The 18,455-nt window shown below is 45.8% G+C and overlaps 1 protein-coding gene across 4 annotated transcripts in view; it reads left to right on the forward strand.

Moving 5' to 3' along the window:
- Positions 1-18,053, forward strand: part of LOC130117028 (PI-PLC X domain-containing protein 1-like) — a 46,355-nt gene extending 28,302 nt beyond the window's left edge. For all 4 annotated transcript variants that reach the window (XM_056285167.1, XM_056285182.1, XM_056285174.1 and 1 more), the window contains exons 5-8: positions 6,928-7,083; positions 7,531-7,643; positions 16,032-16,102; positions 16,367-18,053. In XM_056285167.1, the coding sequence (XP_056141142.1) occupies positions 6,928-7,083; positions 7,531-7,643; positions 16,032-16,102; positions 16,367-16,614 (588 nt within the window). In that variant the 3' untranslated portion in view covers positions 16,615-18,053. The remainder of the gene's footprint in view (positions 1-6,927; positions 7,084-7,530; positions 7,644-16,031; positions 16,103-16,366) is intronic.
- The last annotated feature ends 402 nt before the right edge of the window (positions 18,054-18,455 follow it).

The raw sequence follows: 18,455 nt of genomic DNA on the forward strand, positions 1-18,455 counted from the left end.
CTGGTCCACTTCCTTTCATCCTCTGCCATGGTGTTGGTTCTGGTGGCAGAGCTTCGTGCCGACGCGGACGAGGTCCGATGCCAGGGCGGAGCTGCCGGCCAGGCTGTTGTGGTTCGATCCCTGGTCCCCTGTGTTGCACTCGGCGTGGGTGCTGACGCCCGCCTGAGAGGCAGGCTGAGTCAGGTCTCCAGTGGGAGATTTGGGGGGCGGGATTTGTGGCAGAGAGGCTGGAGGGGAGTTGCGGACGGTAGACCTTTAAGGCTATGAGTGCGGGGCGCGCTGCGCTCTTTGCTTCCACCACCAGCTGGTCCACGCTGGCACACCTTGTGTTGTGACTGTGGTCACGAGTTGTAGCTGGCTCACCTGCGGGTCGAACGCAGCTACGTCACTTGGCGTGGGTCGCCACGGTGACCGAGGTGTGGTCACGAGTTGTAGCTGGTTCACCTGCGGGTCGAACGCAGCTACGTCATTTGGCGTGGGTCGCCACGGTGACCGAGGTGTGGTCACTAGTTGTAGCTGGTTCACCTGCGGGTCGAACGCAGCTACGTCATTTAGCGTGGGTTGCCACCGTGACAGTGTGTGTGCTACTTTGTGTTGTCTGTCAGTAACTTGTTGTGGTTGAGGGCCACTTGGTAGGTGACCATGTGTTGGTGGGAAGGTGCTGGCCATATTTGGGTCACATTTTGGATGTAGCGGCGCTACTTGTTGTGGCTGAGGTGCTCCACCGTTTTGTTTGGTCACATGTTGCTGTTAAGTAGCACATTGTCTTGTTTTGGTTCTTGTGGGGTTTTTGTTTTGTTAACAAGCCTGTAGGGGCTTGTTTTTATGGGTGGGGGTGTTACGGCCACGGGTGTGTCCGTATAGTTTTGTGTTGCCTCCTGTATCACTCTGACTCTACATTCAGGTATCCGCCAGGTGCTCCTCATCACCTAATCAACCGGTCAACGAATCATCCAATTTTCATCAGCTGTGCAGTCTCCCATTTAAACCCCCACTTGTCTTCAGTTCACCGGCCAGCTAGTTTAGTTTGTGTGATGTAGTTACTTTGTGTTTGTAACGTCTGGCCCGTTTTTGGTTTAGTTTGCATTGTGACTATTTTGAGTTATGTTTAGTTGTTTAGCTCTTTTGGGCGAGGGGATCAAGGTAAGATGCCCATGGGCAAACACCCCATCACGTAGCTTACCTCTGTTAGACACACTAGGTTAGCAGCGGTTGCCACCTTTTTGTCTTTAGGTTTGGTGCTTTTCAGCACTGTCAAGGGTGGGTTACTTTTGTTAATAGTTTGTTTTGGCAACCGTTCGGTTCCCTTGTCCTGTCATTGTTAATAAATATATTTATTATATCTATACGTTTATGTCTCACTGTGTTGCACCCTCACCTCACTGTTACTCAGTACACTAATAGTTGCACCCTCTCCAGACCGAGGGTCGTAACAGTCACGTCTGGAGGAAAGCAGGCACCTCTCACCACCTTGCTAATACCATCCCTACAGTGAAGCATGGTGGTGGCAGCATCATGTTGTGGGGATGTTCTTCAGCGGCAGGAACTGGGAGACTAGTCAGGATCGAGGGAAAGATGAATGGAGCAAAGTACAGAGAGATCCTCGATGAAAACCTGCTCCAGAGCGCTCAGGACCTCAGACTGGGGCGAAGGTTTACCTTTCAACATGACAACGACCCTAAGCACATAGCCAAGACAACGAAGGAGTGGCTTCGGGACAAGTCTGTGAATGTCCTTGAGTGGCCCAGCCAGAGCCCAGACTTGAACCCCATTGAACATCTCTGGAAAGACCTGAAAATAGCTGTGCAGCGACGCTCCCCATCTAACCTTACAAAGCTCGAGAGGATCTGCAGAGAAGAATGGGAGAAATACCCCAAATATAGGTGTGCCAAGCTTGTAGCGTCATACCCAAGAAGACTTGAGGCTGTAATCGCTGCCAAGGGTGCCTCAACCAAGTACTGAGTAAAGGGTGTGAATACTTATGTACATGCAATTTTTCAGTTTTTTATTTTTAATAAATTTGCAAATATTTCTACAAAACCTTTTTCACTTTGTCATTATGGGGTATTGTGTGTAGATTGATGAGAAAAAAAAGGAAGTTAATCCATTTTGGAATAAGGCTGTAACATAACAACATGTGGGGAAAGTGAAGGGGTGTGAATACTTTCCGGATGCACTGTATATATATGTATATACAAACACACACACACATACATATACTATGTATGTATATATGTGTGTGTATATATATATATATATATATACACATACACACACACACACACATATATACATACATACATACATACACACACACACACACACATATATATATATATAATATGTATATATATATATACTATGTATATATACACTCACTGGCCACTTTATTAGGTACACCTTGCTAGTACCGGGTTGGACCCCCTTTTGCCTTCAGAACTGCCTTAATCCTTCGTGGCATAGATTCAACAAGGTACTGGAAACATTCCTCAGAGAGTTTGGTCCATATTGACATGATAGCATCACGCAGTTGCTGCAGATTTGTCGGCTGCACATCCATGATGCGAATCTCCCGGTCCACCACATCCCAAAGGTGCTCTATTGGATTGAGATCTGGTGACTGTGGAGGCCATTTGAGTACAGTGAACTCATTGTCATGTTCAAGAAACCAGTCTGAGATGATTCGAGCTTTATGACATGGCGCGTTATCCTGCTGGAAGTAGCCATCAGAAGATGGGAACACTGTGGTCATAAAGGGATGGACATGGTCAGCAACAACACTCAGGTAGGCTGTGGCGTTGACACGATGCTCAATTGGTACTAAAGGGGCCCAAAGTGTGCCAAGAAAATATCCCCCACACCATTACACCACCACCACCAGCCTGAACCGTTGATACAAGGCAGGATGGATCCGTGCTTTCATGTTGTTGACGCCAAATTCTGACCCTACCATCCGAATGTCGCAGCAGAAATCGAGACTCATCAGACCAGGCAACGTTTTTCCAATCTTCTGTTGTCCAATTTTGGTGAGCCTGTGCGAATTGTAGCCTCAGTTTCCTGTTCTTAGCTGACAGGAGTGGGACCCGGTGTGGTCTTCTGCTGCTGTAGCCCATCTGCCTCAAGGTTCGACGTGTTGTGCGTTCAGAGATGCTCTTCTGCATACCTCGGTTGTAATGAGTGGTTATTTGAGTTACTGTTGCCTTTCTATCAGCTCGAACCAGTCTGGCCATTCTCCTCTGACCTCTGGCATCAACAAGGCATTTTCACCCACAGAACTGCTGCTCACTGGATATTTTCTCTTTTTCGGACCATTCTCTGTAAACCCTAGAGATGGTTGTGCGTGAAAATCCCAGTAGATCAGCAGTTTCTGAAATACTCAGACCAGCCCGTCTGGCACCAACAACCATGCCACGTTCAAAGTCACTTAAATCACCTTTCTTCCCCATTCTGATGCTCGGTTTGAACTGCAGCAGATCGTCTTGACCATGTCTACATGCCTAAATGCATTGAGTTGCTGCCATGTGATTGGCTGATTAGAAATTTGCATTAATGAGCAGTTGGACAGGTGTGCCTAATAAAGTGGCCGGTGAGTGTATATACATATATATATATATATATATACACACATATGTATATATATACTATGTATATATATATACATACACATACACACACACACACACACACATATATATATATATATACACATATATATATATATACACACACACACACACACACACACACATATATATATATACTCTATAGCTTATTGTGACGCTGGGAAATAGTCACAACCAAGGTAAATACAGAGAAGGAAAAAAAAGTATCCTATGGGGATATGCCCTTTGTTCATTACAGCAGGTTTCCATACACATACGTACACTACCGTTCAAAAGTTTGGGATCACATTGAAATGTCCATATTTTTGAAGGAAAAGCACTGTACTTTTCAATGAAGATAACTTTAAACTAGTCTTAACTTTAAAGAAATACACTCTATACATTGCTAATGTGGTAAATGACTATTCTAGCTGCAAATGTCTGGTTTTTGGTGCAATATCTACATAGGTGTATAGAGGCCCATTTCAAGCAACTATCACTCCAGTGTTCTAATGGTACAATGTGTTTGCTCATTGGCTCAGAAGGCTAATTGATGATTAGAAAACCCTTGTGCAATCATGTTCACACATCTGAAAACAGTTTAGCTTGTTACAGAAGCTACAAAACTGACCTTCCTTTGAGCAGTACATCAAATCCATTCCTAAACACACACAAACACACACACACACAGTACCAAAGCACACGGGCATATCGACATGCAAACGTACAGACAATCACAAGGGATTTGCATATTCTATTAAGGTAGCCATTAATAAGAAATAAAAATACTCATATGGACTGTATGGACTGACATTTAGAAAGTTGTCAATATAGACATGTTCACGTGCTACTCATCATATAAAACAAGGAAGGACACGTTTACGTTGGGTCACTTGCCCGTATCAGTTGATGGAATGATCTTTTTCTTTACATAGTCCATAGCTTTGGCAGTGTCCACAAACTCTTTCTCCTCATTGTTGTGGGAAATGCGGACTCTAGTGGGGAAGAGTATTCCATAACGGGCTCCTGGTCTTCCTTGGAGAATCTTCCTGACGTCCGTGAAAGCTGCTCTGGCTTTAGCGATGTTGGCTGTGTAGTCCGGAAATATGGTGATTGGATTGCCGTTGTAGCTGACTTGGCCACCACGGTCACGGGCCTTCCTCAGGGTGTCATGGCGTCCCTGTCACTGTGTAATTTTGCAATGATCACACATGGCTTGTCTCCCGGTTTTCTCTGTGTCAGACTCCAGTGTGAGCGCTCGATATGTACGTCTGTGTCCATCTGGAACACTTCTGTAAGAATTCTGGAAACTGCCGCGGGAGAGCTTGATCCTGGTTGCTCAGTGACCCCCATGATCCGAATGTTACATCTCCTCATCCTCCCCTCCATGTCCTCACATTGTTCTTTTAAGTCTTCGACCTGCTTCTTGAGGTTGGTTCCAGTGATTTGTACCGACACTACTTCATCCGACCATGTTGACGGTCCTTCCTCCACGGCTTTTACATGAGCTTTAACCCGCTCTATTTCTGCGCGGGTTTCGGTTGTTGTGTTAGTCATTTCAGTTTTCACTGCCTGAATTTCCTTTTTCAATCCTTCGAAATCATCCGCTAAAGCCCTCTTTGGCTCTTCTCTTATTATTACAGAGGATATAACTTTTCTTAACGAGGAGAGGATATCAGCTTTGCTCGATGCGGTGTCCATGGTGGGACTTTCCGCGGGTGTGGGTGAGGCTTGATCGGGGTTACCAGAACTCTTCACCGGTGGATTGGTGGGCCTTGTGTTGATTGGACCATCATATTTATATTTCCAAAGATTAGACACCATCCGCGTTGTTTTTACTGATCTACAGCTATGCTTTGATTTATTAATATTTATAATGACGATGTCGTTAAAATATGGAATTAGCAAGGATTCTGCAGGAGCCCTAAAAAGTAGGCCTTACTCCATTTGCTGCTCAACCGGAAGTCCCAGGTGTTCTTCTGAGGTAGACCTAACTCAAACTTGCTTTAGGTGTTAACGTTGGCTAACTTTTGCCTGGCAGTGTCTTGATTCCTACTCAATAATCCTGGTGTAAAATCCCAGAAAAGTTGAATCATTTCGTCTGGACACAAGATTTAGTGGGAGAAACGTTTCATCACTCATCCAAGTGACTGTCAGTCTCAGCTGCAATCTGACACTATGCAAAATTGCCATGACCATTAATTACAATGGTCACGTGTACTATTCACAAAAGATTGTGAAATAGCTGCAATCACAAGGTTGTAAGATGGTGACAGATGTCCTCTAAGCCCTCCGCCCCCCTCGGTTCAGGGATAGTCGTTCCCTCTTCACATAGATGGTCTCTTTGACTCCCCGTTCAAACCAGCGTTCTTCCTTATCGAGGATGGCCACATCCTCATCGCTGCAAGAGTGGCCACTGGCCTGTAGATGGGTGGGGATACCTGCAGTCAGCTGAGACTGATGAAGTCACTTAGATGAATGATGAAATGTTTCTCCCACTAAACCTTGTGTCCAGATGAACTGATCCAACTTTTCTGACTTCTGTATGGAAGTCCATGAAATGAAATGACAAATGAATGTTCCTGATTCCTGAAGGATTCAGATGGATGTTAGCGTTGGCTAATTTTAGCTCAAGGAGGCTTCAGATGTTCATGTTAACTAACAACAGGTAGGTTTTTGTGTATAAATGGTTGCTGACATGAGTTCAGTCGGTATCAGATGTTCATGTTAGCTAACTTTACTACAGAAAGGGTTTTAGTGTAAGTCCGCGGTGGTGTAGCGGTCTAAGCATCGGCTTTGTGTCGATGCAGTTGCCCACTGGGGACCGGGGTTCGCGCCCCGGTCTCGTCAGATCTGACTATGGACTCAATGAAGCAGCAGTAATTGGCAACGCTGTCTTCGGGAGGGGGGCGGAGTCGGCTTGTGTTCGTCACATGAATGCGTCTCTGTGTGTGTGTGTGGGGGGGCAGTGGTTCGGCCTGGAGTCACCTTGTCACGAAAGTGGCGAGGCGACTCCTTCCAGACTGCCGGCCGGAGAGAGGCAGTTGGCGAACGCATGCAGTACGAGGGTGGGTGCTTGAATTAAAATAGGGATCGATTGGCCACTAAATTGGGAGAAACAGGGAAAAATCAGAAATAATTTTTTTTTAAAAAGAAAAGAAAGGGTTTTAGTGTAATAGTTGACTGTGTTCAGCTTAGCTACGAGTGACCTTCTAAAGAGAAATATGCAATGTTACCAAGGTAAGAAGGGTGTTGGAAAAACGGAGGCAAACGAAAATTGACGTGTCTCTGTGTCTGTTGTGCGTGTGTGTGTGTGTGTGTGTAGGAGGCACTCTGGGAGCTAGCCTGCTGGTTACAGGCTCATCCTACCGAGGTCACTCTTGTCTCCTGCTCCCACTTCTATCATATGACCGACAGTGACCACACCCAGCTTGTCAATTACATCATCACCCTGTTCAGAGACAAAGTGTGTCCTCCACAGGTACAGACAGACCGGTAGAGACTGGTACAGATATCCTATCTACACCTGGTATTGTGATGTTTCCAGATAAGTTATCTTGATAAGCAAACATCAGTGTATTTATAAATGTGTGCAGCAGATATTATGGTTAGAACTTGATTTATGTCTGCCAAACCACCTCCATATGTAGTCTGACTCGCATTGTAATTGAATCTCAGACAGAAATGTATAGGCAATTGTGTAGATCCATACAGCTAGCTCACATACTGCAGCCAGTAAAACACATTGCATCTCATTCTGATGGTCGAGATTTATTCAGATTCACAAAATTCTGACATGTACCTCTCCCATCATGGTAAACCAGTCACTGTAGTTACCTCCACGGCAGTAACAAATATGATTGTTACATAATGACTTGCTCTTTCTGATGATGATGTTGATAGTGTGTATGTGTTTGTTTGAGTGTAGTACACCCCTACCTTGAGGTCCTGTTGGTCCCGAGGTCATCAGGTGATAGTGTCCTATGATGATCAGCAGGTGGCAGTACAACACCCTCAACTTTGGCCACCCATTCCATACAGGTAGACACACACAGAGGCTTTTGCTGTGTTCACATCATATGGAAGTTAATGTAATTACCATCTCCCAACCTTGTTAATATTGTTCACGTCAACATCCAACTGGTAATTATGAATTGTGAATTTTTTCCGAAAGTTCTGATTTATCCAACCAAACAGTAAATAAAACGGAAGGGTCTGAAGAGCATCCAAACATGGATGCCTTAAGTCAGCTGAAGTCCACCATTCAAGTCAACAAGTTCAAGTTCAACTTTATTGTGTAGAATACAATGAAAGTCTTGTGCTTTGGCTCTGTCTTCCTTAACACAAAGGGCACACCACCCCACCCCCACCCCCAAAAAATACAGTACACGATAAGACAACAATGTAAGGTGCATATGGATGCGTCAGCTGTTCAGCAACCTGATTGCCTGTGGAAATAAACTATTACAGAGACAGGTGGTGTGTGATTTGATGCTCCTGTAACGTTTTTTTAGATGGAAGTAGCGAGAACAGAACATGAGCGGGGTGGCTGGTGTCCTTAATGATGTTTTGGACTTTCCTTTTGCAGCGAGTGGTGTAAATATTGTGAAGTGGTGGTAGTTCCATGCCAATGATTTTTGCTGCTGATTTTTTATTTTTGCTCAGGACAGGTTGTTGTGTTGCTATAAATCCCACTGAGGCAAATTTGTAATTTGTTATAATGGGCTATACAACTAAAATTCACTTGACTTCACTTAAACCATCCACCCCAATCCCCCCACAATCCCTTGTCAACTGCCTGCACCAAATAAAAATCTGGATGTCATCAAATCTGCTCAAGCTATATAGCAATAAGACAGAGCTCATGGTTGTGGCTCCCAAGGCATTGCTCCAGAAGGTTGGAGATGTGGATGGCTGCTCCATCTGCCCATCCCCAGAAGTCTGCAACCTGGGTGTCACTCTGGACTCCACTCTCACATTCCAGTCACACATCAAATCCATCACTAAATCTGTTTTCTTTCACCTCAAAACATCTCCAGACTCTAGCGCTCACACTCAGACTCTGTGGTAGTGACCCTCATGCATGCCTTCATTACCTCCTGTCTGGATTATTGCAATGGAGTCCTGACCAGGGTATCCAACAAAGCCTTGGACAGTATTTAGTATGTGCAGAACTCAGCTGCCAGGGTTATCACCCACACCAAGCCGAGGTAGCACGTCACCCCTGCCCTCATTCACCTTCACTGGCTCCCAGTCAAGTCCCGCATGTCCTACAAAATCCTCCTCCTCACCTACAAACCCCTTCATGCCCTTGCCCCCCACCCCCCCACCCCCCACACCAGTACCTCCTCCACCTCTATATTCTGTCCTGGAATTTGTGGTCTGCAGACACGGGCCTGCTTTCCATCCACCACACCAGACTGCTGACTTTTGGGGACAGAGCCTTCAGTATGGTAGCCCGCACCATTTGGAACTTTCTCTCGGGAGAGCTCCGCAACACTGCTTCTTTGGACACTTTTAAAAAGCTACTGAAAACACCTGTTCAGTGTGAGTGTGCATCTTAACTTCTGGAGTGATTCTGAATTGCTGGTTCATCTAGAATAGAGTAAGTATCATCTTTCTTGCTTAACAAGTTGCTATTAGTCTTATTCCAGCTGCTTGAGTATTAGTCCTTTTGTCTATACATCTGCTGCTGGTTCCTAGTGGGATCTTATTCTAGCTGTAGCTGTCTTATTCTATTTACTTACACTACCATTCAAAAGTTTGGGATCACCCAAACAATTTTGTGTTTTCCATGAAAAGTCACACTTATTCACCACCATATGTTGTGAAATGAATAGAAAATAGAGTCAAGACATTGACAAGGTTAGAAATAATGATTTGTATTTGAAATAAGATTTTTTTTACATCAAACTTTGCTTTCGTCAAAGAATCCTCCATTTGCAGCAATTACAGCATTGCAGACCTTTGGCATTCTAGCTGTTAATTTGTTGAGGTAATCTGGAGAAATTGCACCCCACGCTTCCAGAAGCAGCTCCCACAAGTTGGATTGGTTGGATGGGCACTTCTTGCGTACCATACGGTCAAGCTGCTCCCACAACAGCTCAATGGGGTTCAGATCTGGTGACTGCGCTGGCCACTCCATTACCGATAGAATACCAGCTGCCTGCTTCTGCTCTAAATAGTTCTTGCACAATTTGGAGGTGTGTTTAGGGTCATTGTCCTGTTGTAGGATGAAATTGGCTCCAATCAAGCGCTGTCCACTGGGTATGGCATGGCGTTGCAAAATGGAGTGATAGCCTTCCTTATTCAGAATCCCTTTTACCCTGTACAAATCTCCCACCTTACCAGCACCAAAGCAACCCCAGACCATCACATTACCTCCACCATGCTTAACAGATGGCGTCAGGCATTCTTCCAGCATCTTTTCATTTGTTCTGCGTCTCACAAACGTTCTTCTTTGTGATCCAAACACCTCAAACTTGGATTCATCCGTCCACAACACTTTTTTCCAGTCTTCCTCTGTCCAATGTCTGTGTTCTTTTGCCCATCTTAATCTTTTTCTTTTATTGGTCAGTCTCAGATATGGCTTTTTCTTTGCCACTCTGCCCTGAAGCCCAGAATCCCGCAGCCGCCTCTTCACTGTAGATGTTGACACTGGTGTTTTGCGGGTACTATTTAATGAAGATGCCAGTTGGGGACCTGTGAGGCGTCTGTTTCTCAAACTAGAGACTCTAATGTACTTATCTTCTTGCTCAGTTGTGCAACGCGGCCTCCCACTTCTTTTTCTACTCTGGTTAGAGCCTGTTTGTGCTGTCCTCTGAAGGGAGTAGTACACACCGGTGTAGGAAATCTTCAATTTCTTAGCAATTTCTCGCATGGAATAGCCTTCATTTCTAAGAACAAGAATAGACTGTCGAGTTTCAGATGAAAGTTCTCTTTTTCTGGCCATTTTGAGCGTTTAATTGACCCCACAAATGTGATGCTCCAGAAACTCAATCTGCTCAAAGGAAGGTCAGTTTTGTAGCTTCTGTAACAAGCTAAACTGTTTTCAGATGTGTGAACATGATTGCACAAGGGTTTTCTAATCATCAATTAGCCTTCTGAGCCAATGAGCAAACACATTGTACCATTAGAACACTGGAGTGATAGTTGCTTGAAATGGGCCTCTATACACCTATGTAGATATTGCACCAAAAACCAGACATTTGCAGCTAGAATAGTCATTTACCACATTAGCAATGTATAGAGTGTATTTCTTTAAAGTTAAGACTAGTTTAAAGTTATCTTCATTGAACAGTACAGTGCTTTTCCTTCAAAAATATGGACATTTCAATGTGATCCCAAACTTTTGAACGGTAGTGTACTTGTCTTATTTACTTATTCTAGCTGTAGCTGTTTTTCACCCAGCGTGCCCTTAAATATTTCTTCTTGCCTAGCTGTTTTGACTTAGTTATCATTTTAGCTTATAAATATATTCCTTGGTAACTTGCTGTTTGCAGTTTTAATAGTATTGTGTGAGGTTTGATAGAGTTTTACATAAGTGTCTAGTTTCTGGGCAATAGGCCTATTTTCAGTGTATCTCTTTGGCCAATTGGGTGTTAAGTGGCCAGGGTATGGCCTGCACTCATGGCAGACAATTAGCAATCAGTCTCCTTTAAATCACTGCTGCTACTTGGAAGCGTTATCTTCCAAGTGTCAGGCAAACAAGCCTAGGTTGAACAAAGGCAAGCGCGACTTTTTCAAGCCAAGACTTCGTCAAGCACGGACTGCTCTTTTTAGATCTGGTCAGTCGTCTGTATCTTGTGTACCTAGTATAGACTATGTGTTTTCTTTGCATTCCTGTCCTTTCCTCTTCACAGGGTTGACATAGATGTAGGGCCACTCCTAAGCACTGTGACCCTACCAATCTCATCTATCCCACTGTCTCCACTCACGGTGAGCAAGTGGTGATGGGAGGGCTCTAGAATTGCCAGTCTTTGGTGCCTAAAGCTGAGTTTATCTCAGGCTATGCATCCTTGCTCTCCCTCAACTTTCTTGCTCTAACTGAGACCTGGATCATGCCAGAAAACCCTACCACACCCGCAGCTCTGTCTGATGTGTACTCTTTTTCTCACACTCCCAGAGCTGGGAGGCGGGGTGGTGGTACTGGCCTGCTTATCTCCCTGAAATGGAAATACTCTCTTGTTTCCATTCCACAATTTTCTCCACCCTCTTTTGAATTTCATGCTGTTACTGTCTCTTATCCAGTCAAACTCACCATCGTGGTGGTGTACCACCAACCAGGCCCCCTTGGTGAGTTTTTGGAGGAGCTTGACACACTTGTCTCACACTTCCCTGTTGATGGCTGTGCGCTTACCCTTCTCGGTGACTTCAACATCCACACTAACAAGCTAGATCCTCTTCGCTCTTTCCTCTCCTCCTTTGACCTTCACCTCTCACTCTCTCCTCCTACCCACAAGACCAGCAACCAGCTGGACCTTATCTTTACTAGACACTGTCCTATTTCCAATCTCTCTGTTACTCCCCTCCAGCTCTCTGACCACTATTTCATGTCCTACTCTCTCTCCCTCTCTTCACCCCCCTCAGCCCCTTCCCCTACCCACATGGTTTCCACCCATAGACACCTCTGCTCTTTCTCCGCCACTGATCTTTCTTCCTCTGTTACCTTTATCCTCCCTACACCTGAATCTTTCTCTCTCCTACCCCCTGACACTGCTACCGATCTTCTTCTCTCTACCCTCTCCTCTTCTCTGGACAATCTCTGTCCCCTCACCTCCAGGCCTGCACGCCCAACTCCACCTGCCCCTTGGCTGTCCGACTCAGTACGTACTGACAGACGGAGCCTGAGAGTGGCAGACCGCAAATGGAGAAAAGGCAAACTCCCAGAGGACCTTCTCAACTTCCAGTCTCTTCTTTCCACTTTCTCCTCCTCCCTTTCTGCTGCTAAGGCTGCCTTCTATCGCTCTAAAATCCTATCCTCTGCCTCTAATCCTAAGAAACTCTTTGAAACCTTCTCTACACTTCTTCAACCCCCACCACCTCCTCCTACTTCCTCCCTTTTCCCTGATGACTTCGCTAACTTCTTTGACAAGAAGGTTAACGACATCAGATCCTCCTTTTCTCACCACCCGGTTAGTGCTGCTTGCACTATCCCACCCTCTGCACCCTCCCTCACCTCTCCACGTCCCACCCTGTCCCACCTCGCTCCCCTCTCCCCCAACGACGTCCTCAACCTCCTCACATCCAGTCATCCCACCACATACTCCCTTGACTCGGTCCCCTCACCTCTTCTTCAGTCTATAGCACCTGAACTCCTTCCCTATCTAACCCACCTCATCAACACCTCCCTCCAGGAAAGATGCTTTCCATCTGCCCTCAAGACTGCTAGAGTCACCCCCCTTCTCAAGAAACTGTCACTTAACCCCTCTGACGTCAAAAACTACAGACCAGTTTCCCTTCTACCCTTTCTATCCAAAACTTTCGAACATTCTGTATTTAACCAACTTTCTTTGTACCTCCACCAGAACAACCTCCTGGACCCCAACCAGTCTGGGTTCAGGGTCGGTCACTCGACAGAGACGGCCCTCCTTGCAGTGACAGAATCGCTGCACTCTGCGAGAGCAAACTCTCCTCTGTCCTTATCCTCCTGGACCTGTCAGCTGCGTTCGACACAGTGAACCACCAGATCCTCCTCTCTACCCTCGAGGGGCTGGGTGTCACAGGCTCTGCACTCTCAATGTTTGCAACCTACCTGACGGGTCGCTCCTACCAGGTGACATGGAGGGGATCTGTGTCGGAGCCTCGCAGACTGACTACAGGCGTTTCACATGGTTCGGTTCTGGGTCCTCTCCTTTTCTCCCTGTACACGACAACCCTGGGTTCTGTTATTCGCGCCCATGTCTTCTCTTACCATTGTTATGCTGATGACACCCAACTGATCTTGTCCTTTCCTCCCTCTGACACACAAGTAGAGACACGCATTGCTGCATGCTTGACTGACATCTCAGAGTGGATGGCGACACACCACCTGAAGCTCAATCTGGACAAGACAGAGCTGATGTTCCTTCTGGGGAAAGGTTGCCCGCATCGAGACCTGGCCATCACCATTGACAACACCATGGTGATGCCAAATCGGATTGTGAGGGATCTGGGTGTGATCCTGGACGATCTACTGTCGTTTGCTGAAAACGTTGCATCAGTTGCTCGCTCCTTCAGATTTATCCTCTATAACATCAGGAGGATTCGCCTATTCCTCACCGACGAGATGGCAGAGGTGCTCACCCAGGCTCTGGTCATCTCCCAGCTGGACTACGGCAACTCCCTCCTTGCTGGCGCCCTGGCGTCGGCAATCAGACCTCTGGAGCTTGTTCAGAAAGCTGCAGCTCGTCTGGTGTTCAACCATCCTAAGTTCTCCCACACAACTCCCCTTCTCATGTCCCTACACTGGCTCCCAGTAGCTGCTCGCATCCAGTTTAAGACTCTGGTGCTAGCCTACAGGGCAGTGAAAGGAACCGCTCCTTCCTATCTCCAGGCCATGGTCAAGCCCTACACCCACGCCCGACCACTTCGCTCTGCTGCCTTGGGACGCCTGGTTGCCCCGTCGCTCAGAGGCCCCTGCTGCCGATCGACCCGGTCTTGGCTCTTTTCTGTCCTGGCCCCACAGTGGTGGAATGAACTCCCCACTGATGTCAGGACAGCGGAGTCGCTGCGTGTCTTTCGGCGCAGGGTGAAAACTCACCTCTTCAAGAACTACTACCCTGTTACTTGTTCTTAGCACTTATTGTATTCACTCGTTTAAAAAAACAAAAAAAACCCCTCTTTCTTGCACTTTCACTTTAGCACTGGTTTTGTTCTTAGATGCTTGTTTAGATGCACTTATGACCTCTGATGACTAGTACTTCCCCTGATTTCCTACGTTAAATGATGCACTTATTGTAAGTCGCTTTGGATAAAAGCGCCGGCTAAATTACTGTAATGTAATGTAATGTTCACCAGGGCTTTGATCTCGTCACTTTTAACATCCTCAGAAATATTTGCTATTTTAATGTTCTGTTCTTGTGTTATTTGTTTTTTTTTCTGCTCCACTATGTATAAAGTGTCCTTGGGTCCCTTGAAAGGTGCTATATAAATTGCCATTGTCGTTGTCGTTGTTGTTGTTGTTGTTGAGCCTGCCTGTTTCCTGTTTCCCTCCACTGCGCACTGGGGTGGGCGGTTTGCAGCTGAGTGTGAAATGGCCGGGATGAGAGTCAGCATTTCCAAGTCTGAGGCCATGGTTCTCTACCAGAAAATGGTGGATTGCTCCCTCCAGTTTTGGGATGAGTTGTTGCCTCAAGTGAAAGAATTCAAGTATCTCGGGGTCTTGTTCACGAGTGAGGGTAGGATGGAGCGTGAGATTGACAGATGGATTGGTGCAGCATCAGCAGTAGTGCTTACGTTGTACTGGACCATTGTGCGTTGTGGTGAAGAGGGAGCTGCGCCGGAAGGCAAAACTCTGTTTACCAGTCAGTCTTCGGTCCAACCTTCACCTATGGTCATGAGCTTTGGGTAGTGACCAAAAGGGTGAGATCGCGGATACAAGCGGCTGAAATGAGTTTCCTCTGTAGGGTGTCTGGACTCAGCGTTAGAGATAGGGTGAGGAGCTCAGACATCCGGAGATAGCTCAGAGTAGAGCCACTGCTCCTTCGCGTCGAAAGGAGCCAGTTGAGGTGGTTTGGGCATCTGCTTAGGATGCCTCCTGGGCGCCTTCCTTTGGAGGTTTTCTGGGCACGGCAGACTGGGTGGAGACCCCGGGGTAGACCCAGAACTCGCTGGAGGGACTACATGTCGAATCTAGCGTGGGAACGCCTTGGGATCCCTCAGGCGGACCTGGAGGGCATTGCTGGGGAGAGGGACGTCTGGCGTGCCCTACTTAGCTTACTGCCACCATGACCCGACCCCTGAGAAGCAGCTGATGATGAATGAATATTTGGTAAAAAAAAAAAAAAAACTCGTATAGCTTAATGATTTGAGTAAAAATATTTATTGAAGTCAAAGAAAAAAGTGTTTATCTGAATATTATATTTGTTTGCTTATCTGAGTCATTTTCATCCATGTCTCTTCTAAATAAGTTTGACAAATAAGATTGTAAAAAATTTTATAAATCGAGACTTCTGTGAGAAATTGTAATTTTAATATAATTTTGAGTCTAACTCAAAGGACAATTTTCTAATGACTCCCTTGTAAAAGAAGTCTCAATCATATGAGAGGGGGAAGTTGGCTAGCTACTTAGTGGCTAGCTGTTTAGAATCAGCACCCACAGACGACTTGCCTTCGTCATCTTCTGATGCAATTGGCTTTTGATTCACGTTGTTAGAATTCAGAAGGATTTTAATCAGTGGAATGGAAATATAAATCAGAAGTTTGCTGTACTCCGTGTGTGTGTCTCAGGTATGCCGATAGCGCAGACCCTCAGAAGGTCATCTCATATCTGGAAGAACAGAAGACCAAAGGAAGACCAGGTCTGTATCACTGTCTGTCTGTTAGTCTATAAATCAGTCAACCATACTGAGTAACAAGGTGTTTAAAATTAACAGCCTGAATATTTTCTTACCTCATGGTTGGTTATTAGCCTGAGTGCTGACTGATTAATAGATTAACTTAACGTTTGACTGTTTGCTGACTGACTGACTGACTGACTGACTGATTAGTAGACCAACTTACTGTTTGATTGTTGACTGACTGACTGTTTCGTAGGCTTACTTGCTGTATGTTTATATTCCTAGCTTGGTTCTTTGCCAGCGGTCTGAACCTCACAGAGGATGGACAGTATGTGTTCTGCCACCCTCTTCAGTCCATGAGGAAGATGACCATGAAGGCTCTCTCTCAGCTGCTGCAGTGGGTGAGCGAGCAGAGACCTGGCCCCCAGCTGGACGGCCTCAACATTCTGTGCTGTGACTTCATAGGCATCAGTTACTTCTGCTCACTGGTGATTGGTCTGAACCACAGACCAGTGGCCAAAGCCAGAGAGTAACATCTGGTGGACTGTTATAGGTCAAATAATTTCTAGTTTAACTCACCATGCTGTGAAAACTCTTTCTCTCCTCAAGTCAGAAACCTGACTGACACTGACTCATAACAATTGGATCCATTGAGAATCTATTGATCCCACATGAAGAATTCTCTTTTCTGTCATCCCCATCCCAGGGAAGTCAAAGGTCAGTGTGGGTGCAGATGTTTTCCAACTTTTTTTTAATTTTTAAACAGATCGGGCATTTTTTTTCTTTTTTGTGCTTATTTGATAGTGGACAGTGAAGCGGAGGACAGGAAACAAGGGGAGAGAGAGATGGGTATGACATGCAACAAAGGTCCTGGGCTGGAATCGAACCAGGGACACTCTGGTCACGTAGCATGCGCCATAACCATGCAGCCACCGGGGCGCCATCATGATCAAGTTTTTTATTTCCCCCCATTTTCTCCCCAATTGTCCTTGGCCATTTACCCCACTCTTCCGGTCGCTGCCCCCCCCCCTGCCAATCCAGGGAGGGCTGCAGACTACCACATGTCTCCTCTGATACATGTGGAGTCACCAGCTGCTTCTTTTCACCTGACAGCGAGGAGTTTCACCAGGGGGGACGTAGCACGTGGGAGGATCCCGCTATTCCTCCCAGTTCCCCCTCCCCCCTGAACAGGTGCTCGGTCTGACCAAAGGAGGCGCAAGTGCAGCGACCAGGACACGCACCCACATCCAGCTTCCCACCCGCAGACACGGCCAATTGTGTCTGTAGAGATGCCTGACCAAGCCAGAGGTACCACAGGGATTCGATGCAGTGATCCTCATGTTGGTAGGCAACGGAATAGACCGTCACGCCACCCGGACGCCCCTAAGAAACTGTTTTGTTTTTAGTTTTTTACAAACTTATCGGGTTTATAGATTCACATGGACCACTGAATGACCTTTTCAGGTCATCGTCACCATTAATCACTGGGAGAAGATTTAATCACATCTCCACAAGACAGAAACTAACCACTCGATGATGGAGACAGGACAATGACTGGAATTGACCAAGTCAAGCCTCATTCTCTCTCTCTGTCTCTCTGTCCGTCTCTTTCTCTCTCTCTCTCTATCGTGTTATAATCATGAATTACTTTTGATGTTTAAAGGAAAGAACGGATTTTATTGGAGGCTTTCTTGATCCTCCAGTCTCTCTCTCTCTCTCACTCACACACACACATGAAACCCCCTCCTTGTGCAAAATGCTGGTATCTAAGGTCATAACTTGTTAGCATTCCTGGGAAGACAATCAGTTTGACTTACGGTTGTTCTGTACATGTCTGAATAAATGTGAATTGACTGCTTAACCATCAAGTAATTTACTTAATATTACTCAGAAAATGTTTTCATGAATGAATTATATTTTAAAAGCCATGTCAGTGCGATGTAAAATGACTTAGTTATTAAAATTCAGATTTAATGGAGTTTGCCGTGTGACCACACTGCTATCTAGTGACTGTTTTTGGTAAGACAAACCTTTGACATTAACATAGCTGAAGGACCATTATTGTATTGATTTTCTTTAAATGTAATAATTGAATGTATTATCTGGTAATGATTTGAACACTAATGTCTCGAAGTGTACTCCACTTAGTGCTAACCACAACTTAAGAGAATTAATGTAACCAGGTATTGTCGGCCCTGTGATGGCCTGGCGGCCTGTCCAGGGTGTCTCCCCGCCTGCCGCCCAATGGCTGCTGGGATAGGCTGCAGCATCCCCGCCACCCTGAGAGCAGGATAACCAGTTCAGATAATGGATGGATGGATGGATGTTTTATTTTCTTTGTTCTGTATTCATCCATTATCCATCCATCCATCCA

Source organism: Lampris incognitus, chromosome 1 (assembly GCF_029633865.1).
Source record: "Lampris incognitus isolate fLamInc1 chromosome 1, fLamInc1.hap2, whole genome shotgun sequence".
Classification (NCBI taxonomy): domain Eukaryota; kingdom Metazoa; phylum Chordata; class Actinopteri; order Lampriformes; family Lampridae; genus Lampris; species Lampris incognitus.